Here is a 13,332-nt window from a genome sequence, read left to right on the forward strand (position 1 = left end):
GGTATTTATATACTGATTACATATTTTCGTGTGTTTGTCAGACCTGCGCGTGTGGCGCTCTGACTGTCCGTCCATACTGGTGTGCAGCCGCGGGAACAGACCTGAACGTCTCTTCACCGGACTCTTCAGAGGAGACTTGGCACTCGACGTCACCGGAGACTGAAAATACAAACCACGTGCAGGGTTCATTTTACAAATCAAGCGATTCAAGTGAACTGCAAAGCTGTTAGACTGCGGCTGCTAGCACACTAACGTGGCCAGTTTAGATGCGGTTTACTTGTGTTTCTGTGTTGTGAACGCAGTGAGATGCTCACAGAATTCTTGGCAGCCTCGGTGTTGCTGTGTGTCAGACCGACCCCGCTCAGGCTGGTGGGTACGCCTCCTCCCGCCGGAGAGCAGCGGCCGTGTTTCTGTGAGCCCACCATCGCCTCCATAGAGTGACTGCGCACGCGCATCGCCCGCTGAGAGAGACAAAAACACATCAAAAGGATAATTCACCTGTTTTGACCAGCAGCATGCGAACATGACGGCTAATCTTTTTGATGTTAGACCTTAATAGACTCCAGTATTCCTCCATGTCCTCCGTTCTCCATCCTCTCTTCATCTGCGCTGAGGGGATGACCCAGCATTGCCTGTGTGCGCTTGTGTAACTCGTTATGAAGGTTGTCCAGCAGTTCTGTTCGCGTTCTCTCCTATTTCACAAACACAAAAACATTGTAAAGCGTTCCGCTGAAACTGATATTACCGTTCATAAATTTGAAGTCTTAGAGAACCAACTGTATCATATAAAAAAATATAAATAAAATAAATAAATTTGGGGTCAGTTCATGCAAGGATGCATTAAATTGATCAAATGTGACAGAAATTACAATTATGCATAGCACTAGTATTACAGAAGTTGAAAAACTTGCGTAGCACAGGCCAAACCGTTGTAGCAGTTAAGTATCACGATTGATGATTTTAATCACGTTTCTTTGTCATATTAGTTTTGCTATTTTGCATGCTGCCTGAGCATTACAGCCAAACTAATTTCCCTATTGTGAAAAAAAAGTCTTTAAGGGTAACAAAATATAAAATAAAGAATTGCGGATATTTATACCAAAGTGTGCAATGATAAAATCTTTGTGATTATTTAAAAATATATATATATATATAAATGAAAAATATATACTGTGTATATATATATATATGATGTGCACTTCAGGTACACTTCAAATACACTTCAGGTGAGCAGTAACATTCAAGAAATTGAAAGAACACATATTAAATACATAAAGTTTACATCAATTACACAATACAGTTTAGTTAAAGCAACTGTATTAAAGTTCATCAGTAATGAGTAGTGACTGTAGCTTTTCTGTTTTGTTGTTTCATTAACATTAAAGGAATAGTAAAAAAAAAAAAAGTCAATTCTTTTGCAGTTTTTTATCTGTATAGCGTCATTTACTCACTCTCAGTTGTTTCAAATTCTTCAAAATATATTCTTTTGTGTTCAGCAAAAGAAATAACTGAATACAAGGATGTGAGTGAGTAAATAATTATAAATTATTATTATTTCTTTAACTATCCCTTTAATCAGAAAAGCAAAGGAAACTCAAGCTTTGGTCTATTCCTTTTCTATTCTATTTTCTTTTTATTTATTGTATAAATAAATAAATAAATAAATAATTTCATGCACAGTGTTAAACTCTACTGTTGAGTTATCGTGATGTATGTTGCGTTATATTGATACAGGGGCAGAACTGCGGCTGAATGCACTCTGTTGCACGATGCTACGATATTTCTTCAAAAGCAGACCGTGGAGACGTTTTAATCGTCCAAGATCAAACATGACCTTATTGCGTACCCGTAACTACCAAGTGCAATCAGTCTCTCACACACAAAGATGTCCGACCAAATCACTTCACACGAAGCAGCTGTGTTATGAACAGGCAAAACTGTAGCTATCGCACGTGAGCTACAGGGGAAAATGAATTCATCTCACAGACCAGTTTTTCCGTACAGCCCTGTTATGTTACAAAAATGCAGTTTTTGCAATATAAATGGTAATCAAATAATCCTTAAAACGTATCTCTGTTTCCACAAATATATGAACGTCTAAAATTTTACCTAAGCACCAAATTAGCATTTTTGAATGATTTCTGAAGGATCATGTGACACTGAAGACTGGAGTAATGATGCTAAAAAATCAGCTTTGCAATCACAGTCTGAAATTTCTAGTTTAATATAAACTAGAAAACTATTTTAAATTCAAGCAATATTGCCAGACAATTAATTGCAATTAATCACATCCAAAATTATTTGCATATTACATCTGTGTGTACTGTGTATATTTATTATGTATATAAACACACACATACATTATACATTTTGAAAATATATACACGCATGAGTGTGTATTTATATATACATAATAAATATACACAGTGCACACAGATGTAATATGTATTTTGGTTGTGATTAATCGTTTGACAGCACTTACAGTATTACTTCATTATTGATCAAATAAATTTTGCCTTAGTGAGCATAAGAAAATAAAAAATGTATTGGTTTTGTATGGTGTACAGACTAAATTAATCACTTATTTTCCCTTCGAATTCTTGCAATATATCAAAATGCACTGTATTTATTCAAGTTTTAGATTTAATGTTTATTTGACCCCCCCAAAAAATAACACTTTGAACGTTTGAAAGGAATGATCATATTTGTGTTAATAATCTACTGTAATATGTTTAGGAAAAGCCAAGAAGCTATTTGTAAGCTGGCCCTGGGGTCTCTGAGACCCCCAAAGCAACATAAGAATCAATCATTCAGATATCGTGGCAAAGCAGAATTTTATCAGACATCTGTTCATTAGTATTTCAGGACTTTATTACGGTAATAAACGACGCTCTGTTGTTTCCTCACCTCAAGCTTGGCAAATCGGCTCGACCTGTAGCACGCCAGCTCCGCATTGATCAGCTTGGTCAGCAGAAACTCTCTGAATTCTGGACCCTAAGAGAGAATACAATGACACGGCATATATAAGAAAGATGCAAGAGCAGCCTTAAAAGACAATGACGTGACAAAATCTTTAACAAGCAAATGTGACCTTCAGAAAAAACAGTAATCTGACAGCAAACTGGCTGCCCTGCAGAAGATCATTTTCTTTGCCTTCCTGTACAAATATGGCAATATTCGTAAAACAAGATCAATTTACTAGAAAAAAAAAAACTAAAATTCATAAAATATTCAGAGAATATTTCTTTTCTTGTTTGAAAAATACCCTTAACTATAATCTGTCTGTTAGATAATGTTAGATATAAGATAAATAGAGATAAAAAGCCTTGTCATTTTATATTTAAATAGGAAAAAAAAAAATTCAAGGATGTTGAGATATTCTAAATGGAAAAATGCTAATATAAAATGATGTAGTGTTGAAGCTGTGGTGCACTTTCTGTACCTTTTTAAAGATGGGTGGACTGGGAAGCGGAGGGCCGAACTGTGGCACATCTTCACGTGCTGTGACAGACACCTGCCCCATATAATTACAATTCAGCGTACAGTTAGAATGACCTTTCAGTAGCCACATTGTTTCCCCCCTCAAACATTTCAGAAAAGAAAAGACGACAAACCTTGTATGTGGTGTCATCTGTTCCTGGGTTTTCCACTTGAACCACAATAAAGGCATGGAGGAAATTGGAAGCGATCATGTCAGGCACAAAAGGCGTGGGATCCTCTTGAAAAACCGCAGCCACAATGTCATTCCCAATGTGACGCTTCCTTTGAACCTGTTTGTCGGAAAACACCGATACGAATTGTCAGCTTAGCAATTGTCCCAATGTTGGAGTTTTGTATATTTCGATCAGAGTGAGCACCTGCTGCGTGTCTCCCTCGGTGTAGGGCAGTTTGGTGGAGATGTGGAACATGAGTTCCTGTCCTCTGAACACAGTGTAGACCGACTGAGATCCTGTTTGACCGTGAGACACGTCCAAGCCACCTCGAAACCTGAATACAAGACACAAAGTGAAAACTGAAAACGAATGAAACAGCATGACTTGAATTTAAGGATTGTGCACAGAGAAGTTCAATTCTTTTAAAGTTGAAAAAAAAAAAAGTGTATGTATGTAAATTGTATGCTATCCAAAATTCACATTTCCCATAATCATGCAGTTCTAATAGCGTATTTTCAGAAGGAAATGTAAAATATAAAAACATAAAAACACATTTTTAGTACTTAAAAATATTTTAAATACAACAATGGAAATAGTAAAAAAAATTGTTTCAATATCATAAGTTGTAATAAATGGGTTAGGGTTTGGGACAGTCACTTCCTAATTGAAAGAACCCAATAAATGATCATTTTATATATATTTTATATGTGCTATTATGTATATATTATTGTGGGTTTCAAGTAACAGAAGACAACAGAAGTTCTCAAAATAAACAAATGTCTTCTTAAAGTATCTTCGTAAAGATTTAAATTCTAAAATTGAATTGAAAGGCTTTTTAGACATGTCTTTTGGTTGTTGAACAGCAGTTTGGACTGATTCTGTATAATGGCCCATTTTTATTTCTCTCTTCAATGTTTTTTTTTGTTTGTTTTTTACCCTTTAAAATCCTGCAGCTCTACACAGTCTCCCAACACACGGAGGAACTCTGCAAACGCCGGAGTTTCTTCATTGTTCCCAAACAACTCCTCCTCTGAGGTCTGTGGACATCAGAGAGTTTCAGAAGACATTAGTGAATGGCAAACGTTGAAGAAAACAGCAGGAAGTGCCAGGGAAAGATAACAGATAAAAGTACGGTACACATCCCGGTAACAACTTATTGATTTATTGCTCTTCAGTGTCCTTGAGAACCTAAGTCTGGCAGTCTTTGATATTTATAACAGCCAGTGAACTGCACACGTTCAACATTCATTTCCTCACCTGCCCAAACTTTTGGTAGATGACACCAAATTTGAACGTGTTGTTTAACTCATGCTCATCGTAATTCACTATTAATTGAGAGCCCTGCAGAAAAAAAACATAAGCAAAGATGAATATCAAAATATCAGCATGCTCTTTTTGGTTTCAAGACTTCATAAACAACCACTCCCAAACAAGACAGAGCTTATCTTGTGAACAATCTCACTACTGACTAAAATACTTTCTTTAATAAACAAGCTGCCAAAAGAGTTAAAGTGCACTGCAAAACAAACTGGTAATTTTTAAATCTATAACGGGCTTTCGTCTGACACGGTAATATCATCTTATCTAGAAGCAATATTATGTTAATGAAATATGCAAATACCCTAGCAGATTTCATATGAACTAATCTGGGGGATAAACAAAGCGCAATTAAAAAATAAATAAATCACTTTAATTTCAAACATATAATGGCCCCCCAAATATTTTGCCTTCATTTTAAACAGTATATCTATTTATTTACATTTTAAAACCCAACAACATTTACCTGATTTTGTATATATAAAACAAAAATGATACAAATGAAAATAAATCAATATTTCTCTAAACGACTGTTTGAAGGTTTTTAAATGTTTTTAAAAAAGTAGAGCTGTTAAATGGTTAATTGAATACAAAATAAAAGTTTTTGTTTGCATAATATATGTGTGTTTTCTGTGTATATTTATTACATATATATAAATATACATGCTATATACATACTAGGTCTATATTTCTATTAATATAATTTATATTATGAATAAATATATTTAATATATAAACATAACATCTTTTTCTGAAATACATGCATGTGTGTATTTATATAGACATAATAAATATACACAGCACACATGCATATATTATGTAAACAAAAAGTTTTATTCTGAATGCGACTAATCACAATTAATTATTTGACAGCGCTAGAAAAAAAGCTTGCTAATCAAGGCTACATTAATGTTTAAAATAGAGTAAAACTGTACTACTCCAAAACATTATGGAATTTATAAATTGTTCAGCAGCCATTGGTCCAGCTTCCAATATCACGTGATCCTTTAAAAAATATTCTAATACAGTATTCTGATTTGGTGCCTAAGAATTATTTCTAATTATTATCTGTGTTAAAATTGATCATTTTCTGCTTTGATAATAATGTGCAGATTAATATTTGTATGAAAGCAATAATGCATTTTTCGAAGATTCTTTAAAGAATTTGATGAAGGTTCAGATAACAGCATGTATTTGAAATAGATAGAAACAAATGTCTTTATATAGAAACAAAGACATGTTTTTATAAATGTCTTTACTGGCACTTTTGATCAATGAAGTCCAATTAAAATATTAAGTCCAACTAAAATATGAACAATAGTGCATATAATATAATATTTATAATTATATATTTTTTTTTTTTTAAATAATTAATTAAAAATTAAATAAATCTTGTACTCACCTTTGGATACAGCACAGGACTAAACCTCAGACCCACAATGTCTTCACATAGTAGCTGTAGTGGGAAAACCATGACACAGAAACACAAACAGCCAATAAGACCAAAGACCAGTTACGGTTCACTCAATTAAATCTTTAAAGATGTCATAACATACATTTTAGAATTATATATATATATATATATATATATATATATATATATATATATATATAATCACAAGGTGTTACTTGTTTACTTGTTTTCATGCTAAAAACGCTCACACAACACAAAAGTGTTTTCCACCTTCCATCTGACCCCTGGAAATAAATAGCCAGTTTTTTTGTCTTTTTTTTTTTTTTTTTTTTTTTTGCTGTGCCTCTAAAAAAACACCATATTTGCATGTGAAATGTGAAGCTCCACTCCGACACCGGCTGTGGGTTTACTGTCAAATCCAATATATTTTTTTTTAACATAATATACTTTGACCTCCTCCATCCTTCAATAACAGCCTCTTTGCAACGCTGCATTACGTGAGACAGACTCACAAAACAATGAGGCGAGAAGAATAAATAAACAAGCACTTGAACGTTTGGATATATAAAACGAAAAAAAAAAGCGTAACCTTTAAAATTGTAAATAACTGTTTACAGATTCAAAATTGCTTTTTGTTCTTTAGTGAATCAATAAGACTTAAGGGTCTGTCAGGGGGCATTTTTAAGTGGTTAAAGCCCGTGAACCATCTCTGCAGAGCGCAGTCATTACCTTTGCTAACTGAGGGACACTGGGGAGCTCAGTCAAGCCTGCCAAAGAGATCCTGTCATAGATTGTCTTTGATGGAGTCCTAAGCGAGGGAGAATTTGATAGAAAAATGCAATCAAACGTTTCAAAATGTGCCAATCATGTAATTACACATAAGAGATTGAAAGGGCTGTTATTACCTGAGAATGATGTGCAGGTACTCTTGCTCCTTCACCTCCTCGTGTCTGAGGGACAGTACAAGGTTGCCATGGTTACTGGCCATGCAGTAGAAGTTCAGATGTTCCTGAGACCGCCAGATAAGAGAAAGCCATTTAATTGCGAACAAATCCATCGCCGGCATAAAGAACACTGCGCTAAATTACACAGACTGCTGATTATCAGCACTCTGACAATAAAAACGACCTGTGAGTGATCCGTTTAAAATGATCTCAGACAAATATTTGCCAAAAGCCCCCGTCTGATGGTACATTCAACTATAATGGCCCCATTCTATTTTTATTAATAGCAATTCTCACCCTTCCCAGAAAGTGCTTGCGGTACGCGCGAATGGCATAGTTGCTCTCCAGTCTGTAGCCAAACTGTCCTGAATTGCTTCCTTCTCCATCTTCCTCATCACAGATGCCATTCTCCCAGTTCGGGGTGGCAGCAGAGGGGTCCGGATCTTCTATCCAGTAACCCCCAAACTGAGGAAGGATAACCTGAGGGTATGGCTCACCCCGCTGCAACACCTTTGACAGAGAAATTAAATAATTAGATCCAAATCCAATACGCTGTTTTTATTATGGTAACAGATTTGGAATGCTGTACCTCCTGTATCCGTGGGTACGGAATGTAATCATCCTGCAGGGGTAACAAAACAAAGCAATTTCATAAGATAATGCTGTAAATGGACATTTTCACAGCGCTTTCGGAAAGATGATTGTGCGGTGACAGAAAGAGTGTTTATGAGGCATATGTTGCTCATGCAACCCCATTATATGAGAAATTACATGCAGTCCACACATTGCTTCACAGTCATGCTTACAATTTTACAATTTTATTTGGCTGTCTGGAGAATCTGAATGATCACATGCATTTGAGGGTAGGATTAATTCTTTGGTGGTCATCTTTGCTTAATCCAGCACTTGCTTCTCTATACTGTAAGTATAAAACGCAGTCCAAATGTCTGAGCTCAAGTAAGAAAGCTTATATTTTGCATTTGTCTAATTGAACACGTTCTCATTATTATAGTATGGTCATAACAATTTATTTAAAAAAATATTACAGAATGTTTTAGTATGTCCCATTTGTGCCTCAATAACACTTAAATAACAGAGACTTTTTGGTTGTTGTTTGTTTGTTGTTATTGTTTTCTATAAATTCTATACTTTCTCTTAAAATCCAGGCTTAAACTGGACTTTCTGAGTATTTGAAGACTTTTGGACCAGCTGTACAATATATAATGTTGCATACAAGACATTAGTGAAGAATGACAACCTCATGCAATAAAGTTAAATGTTTTCAAACCCTCTGACCTTTAATCCCTGTGGCCTTATTTCCTCCACCTCAGAAACCTGCTAAAGGGTCAAGGTCAAAATGTCAGAAGTTTCAGTGTTAGTAACTGATAGTGGAGGATTTGTGAGGCACCAAACACAGTTACCACACCTATAGTTTCTATTTACCAAAGCTGAATTAACCTATTAGAGCTAAGTAGCTACACTAGCTGATATATACATATATACAATTATGTTGGACAATGAAACTGAACAACCGGCCAGTTTAGTGTTGAATTTTATGGCTAAATTTGACCAGCCTGGTGGCCAATCTTCATTGATTGCAAATTCCACCAGTAAGAGCAGAGTGTGAAGGTTTAATTAGCAGAGTAATGACACAGTTTTGCTTAAAATATTGCAATGCACACAACATAATGGGTGACATATCAGAGTTCAAAAGAGGACAAATTATTGGTGCACGTCTTGCTGGCACATCTGTGACCCAGACAGCAAGTCTTTGTGATGTATCAAGAGCCACAGTATGCAGGTTAATGTCAGCATACCACCAAGAAGGATGAACAGGAGTAAGGGTGGGCGCAAGAGGAAGCTGTCTGAAAGGGATGCCCTGGTGCTAACCCAAATTGTATTCAAAACTCATAAAACCACAGCTGCCCAACTGCAGAATTAAATGTGTACCTCAACCTGTTTCCAACAAAACTGTCCGTCGGGAGCTCCACAGGGTCAATATACATGGCTGGGCTGCTATAGCCAAACCATTGGTCACTCGTTCCAATGCCAAATGTCGGTTTCAATGGTGCCAGCAGTTAAAATCTTGGGCTGTGGACAAGGTGAAACATGTATTGTTCTCTAATGAGTCCACCTTCAAATATTATTGAGCTACTTTGGAGTGCTTTGGAGGAATGAGTCAGGAAACATTTTCCTCCACCAGCCTCATGTAGTGACCTGGCCACTATTCACTATCCAAGAAGAATTGCTCAAAATCCCTCTGGCCACTGTGCAGGACTTGTATCTGTCATTTCCAAGACGAACTGATGCTGTATTGGCCGCAAAAGGAGGCCACACACCATACTAATGAATTAGTGTGGTCTAAAACCAGGCATTTCAGCTTCATTGTCCAACCCCTGTATATATATATATATATATATATATATATATATATATATATATATATATATAGAGAGAGAGAGAGAGAGAGAGAGAGAGAGAGAGAGAGAGAGAGATACAGACAGACAGACAGACAGACAGATAGATAGATAGATAGATAGATAGATAGATAGATAGATAGATAGATAGATAGATAGATAGATAGATAGATAGATAGATAAATAGATAGATATGGTTAAAGAAACTATAAAGAAAGGCTTTCATTTCTTACCTCCATCTTGTCCAGCATGTCAAAGAACTGAGTAGACTGTTGAAAAAGAAATATAGAGGTTAATATTTAGGCTTGGCTATAACATGCCAAGTATTGCATTCTATTTAATATATCAACAACAAGGCCATCACACATTACAGTCTACTAGGTGTGAATGACATGAATGTGGTTAAGGAGTCTCGTAATCCCTTGTGTACTACTGCATTAAGCAGCACTTACTGTCAGTTCAGAGCACTAAATATCACAATCTGCTATTTTTGCGTCTGAGTATACCATATGTCAGAAGACCTTAGAGAAACACAAGTTAATTCAACAATCTGTTATAGTCATACAACTTTTGTAGCTGTTGATCTCACAGGATGTGACCAACAAAAGTTAGTCTGGCAATCTGTTATAAATATCTATCAAACAAACAAAAAAACAAAAAGAACATTTTGAGGTTCCTCAGGGTTCTGTACTGGGACCCTTAATGTTATACATAGCCAGCAAGGGATAATGTAGTTGTCTTTTTGTGGCGAGCTGTAACTGATGTTCACAAAAAATAAGAACATCTGCAATAAGTTGACTAAAACTGATCTCACTAAGATGTGACTATGGTACATTTAGTGCATTTTTAGTGATAACTCTTCTATTCAAATAAAATGTAATGACCATTTTTAGAGTTTGCTTTTTCTTTCTACATCCTCTGAGGAGCATACAGGTATAGACTACCTCGGGGATGATGTCTGAAGTCATGGTCTACTGAGTAAGCAGGGCACATCACCAGCTACAGGTTTGTGCCAGGGTCTTGTCTCCAGAAAAGAGAGAAGAAAGACGGTTTTATCTGTGTGAACCAAATGAGTCAATAATTGCGCCTTATAATAAACTATTTATGAAATTATCTGGAGGCTTGACACGATGCCTCAATTTGCTTTTTGCAGCTGTAAGCTCTCTCTGCAAATCTTCTTTCAGTGCTGATTCATAACAGGCCCTGAGAAACAGACATGCCGCTCACCTTCATGGCGGGAGGGGCGGTTCTGGGGGAGAGGGGGCAGTCTGCCAGGGGTACATTGGAGATGGTCAGCAACTCCTGCTTCCTGCAACATAACATCACTGTCATTCCACACTTTTAAAATAACATTAAAGCAAGAAATATATAGCTACAGATGTACTGAAATACATAGTTGCATAGTTTCTCTATGCAATAAATCTATGATTTATATCCACTAAGCTTAAACGTGCAATCATATTCTTTTCAGCGTGAATGTTTAATTGTTAAAAAAGAATGCTTTTATTTATTGATTGGTTCAATCGACTGACTTGGAATCTTTCTCGATGTGGCATCAGTAGCTAAAAACCGCCTCTGAATGTCAGTTTAATAGCAAAACATAAAAAAAAGATACTATAAGTGCACTTCCAAAAGCTGCCAATTGAATTTCATACGCTCATCTGCAGTGTCGCCTTTACACAGAGAGGATCCTCGCTGAAAGCCTTTCCATTGCCTCAGTCTCATTTCGCTCCTCAGGAATGTACCTCTCCCATTTGACCCTCATATGATTTCGAGATCATCAATAAAAAATGGGCTAAAGATAGGCAATCTGTTCTTTAAATGAGTTCTCAGGACAGGAGGCTGACAGGTTGAGGATCTAGAGGCTCCTGCTCAAAATTAATTTTCCTTCCACCTCTCTCTTCATAAGTGAGGTACGGACAGAGAAACAGAGAGAAAGGGGGAGGTTAGAGACAGAAATGAACAAGGCTCTAAAAATACCCACCCAATCCTTCATAAGCTCTCTGTAAATAGATCCCATAAATCCATCAATATATTCGTATTAGGGAGCAAGTGACATATCGTTCATTATGCTTGACAAGGTATTTCGCTCACATACTCAACACTCTAGCCAAAAGAATCCTGTTTGCATGTATATATATACGCAAAATATATTCTGATACTTCAGCTCATATTTGGTCAAAAAAAAAAAAAAAAAAACCCCACAGAAATATACTCAGTAAATGGCACCAAAACCAAGCAAACAACACATCCTTACCAGGAGAATTATCTTCACACCTCTGGGAGGATATGAACAGCTTATTGTCACATTGTCTGTTATTTCAGTCAACTTGAAAACACCTTTCCTGGAAAAGCGGGAGTGATTGTGGGTAATCTATCAATCTATCTATCTATCTATTTATCTATCTGTCCGTCTGTTTGTCCATTAAATGTTTAAATAAAATCTATAGAATAAATACAACTTAAACCCACTGAAAATACTCATTAGTGATCTGCTAAGAAATCGATTCTGAAATCAGGATGTTACAAATTATGTTATTCTATTACAAAATAAGATGCAAAAGTGACTATCATGTACAGTACTGACACAAAAATTGGCTTCTACACAACACTGAACAATTTGTTTACACTAATAATCATCAAAAATGATTACTATTAACTATATTATTAATAAAATTTAAAAAGCTCCCTTGTTTTTTGGCCAGAAAGCACCAAAAATCACTAAGCGCAACCAGCTCGTAAAGTGTGCGGAACATGTAGGCCTAGAATAAATTGAGTGCAAGTCCTCCAAAACATTTCCCTGGAGTTTCAATTTCCAGCCAAACTTTGTGTGACAGAATCCAAAAAGTAATCCATGAACAGCAGTATGGCAGTACAAACTTAAATAATGCATGAATGTACTGACCTCTCTCACACACACACACACACATACACATACACGCACGTGTCTCTCTCCACCACATACAGATACAACCCACAAAGACGTTCACCCACCACTGGCCGTCTGTCTCCGCCAACCTCCGTCTCTCACACCGCTTGCGTGACCGGTGGAGGAGTCCGATAAGAGCGGCGGCAGCACGGACACCTGCTCTCCGACAGCGCACTCTAGACCTGAACTCAGACATGGTCTCAGTCCTAGTCCTCAGTCCCTTGTCACATCACACCGACACCAGCTCTGGCTAAATCTGCATCGTCACAATCTCCAAAGATGAGGTGCCGTCCTTGCCTGCACAGACTGTGTGTGTGCATCCTTCACCGTGAATACCTCTCTCTCTCTCTCTCTCTCTCTTGCTCGCTCTCTCTATCACCCTCCCTCTCAAATGGCATTTTACTTTGACACCTTATTCTCGATTAAGGAGCTTTCATTGCTTAACCTCTGCTCTTCTGCTATTTTTCTCAGACATTTCCACCATATGTCTTTTTCTCACCACAAATACATATGCACAGATATGTTTTTGTCTTGCACCTTTATGTCATCTTGCGTTTTAAGTCTCGGAAGCCCACTGTATGGAATTATTGCTATTCCAGCTCTTTTCTTCTATTCGATACAGCGATTACATGGTGTCTGTGTGGATTTTGTTCATGCC

General features: G+C 36.6%; 1 protein-coding gene across 8 annotated transcripts in view; it reads right to left on the minus strand.

The window, feature by feature from the left end:
* The window catches only part of rap1gap2b (RAP1 GTPase activating protein 2b), a 35,849-nt gene that overhangs the window by 2,673 nt on the left and 19,844 nt on the right, over nt 1-13,332 (minus strand). For 3 of the 8 annotated variants that reach the window (XM_043221299.1, XM_043221300.1, XM_043221302.1), the window contains 17 exons: nt 10,973-11,054; nt 9,979-10,014; nt 8,625-8,666; nt 7,918-7,950; nt 7,626-7,838; nt 7,290-7,393; nt 7,114-7,192; nt 6,373-6,426; nt 4,911-4,994; nt 4,590-4,690; nt 3,858-3,987; nt 3,615-3,770; nt 3,443-3,514; nt 2,908-2,994; nt 552-692; nt 315-461; nt 44-159 (listed from right to left, as the gene is read on the minus strand). In XM_043221299.1, coding sequence (XP_043077234.1) covers nt 44-159; nt 315-461; nt 552-692; nt 2,908-2,994; nt 3,443-3,514; nt 3,615-3,770; nt 3,858-3,987; nt 4,590-4,690; nt 4,911-4,994; nt 6,373-6,426; nt 7,114-7,192; nt 7,290-7,393; nt 7,626-7,838; nt 7,918-7,950; nt 8,625-8,666; nt 9,979-10,014; nt 10,973-11,054 — 1,677 coding nt within the window. Of the gene's footprint in view, nt 1-43; nt 160-314; nt 462-551; nt 693-2,907; nt 2,995-3,442; nt 3,515-3,614; nt 3,771-3,857; nt 3,988-4,589; nt 4,691-4,910; nt 4,995-6,372; nt 6,427-7,113; nt 7,193-7,289; nt 7,394-7,625; nt 7,839-7,917; nt 7,951-8,624; nt 8,667-9,978; nt 10,015-10,972; nt 11,055-12,739; nt 12,986-13,332 lie in introns of those variants that run through there. The other 5 variants (XM_043221297.1, XM_043221296.1, XM_043221303.1 and 2 more) reach the window with 5 other exon arrangements.

The sequence above is a fragment of the Puntigrus tetrazona genome, chromosome 21 (assembly GCF_018831695.1).
Source record: "Puntigrus tetrazona isolate hp1 chromosome 21, ASM1883169v1, whole genome shotgun sequence".
NCBI lineage: Eukaryota > Metazoa > Chordata > Actinopteri > Cypriniformes > Cyprinidae > Puntigrus > Puntigrus tetrazona.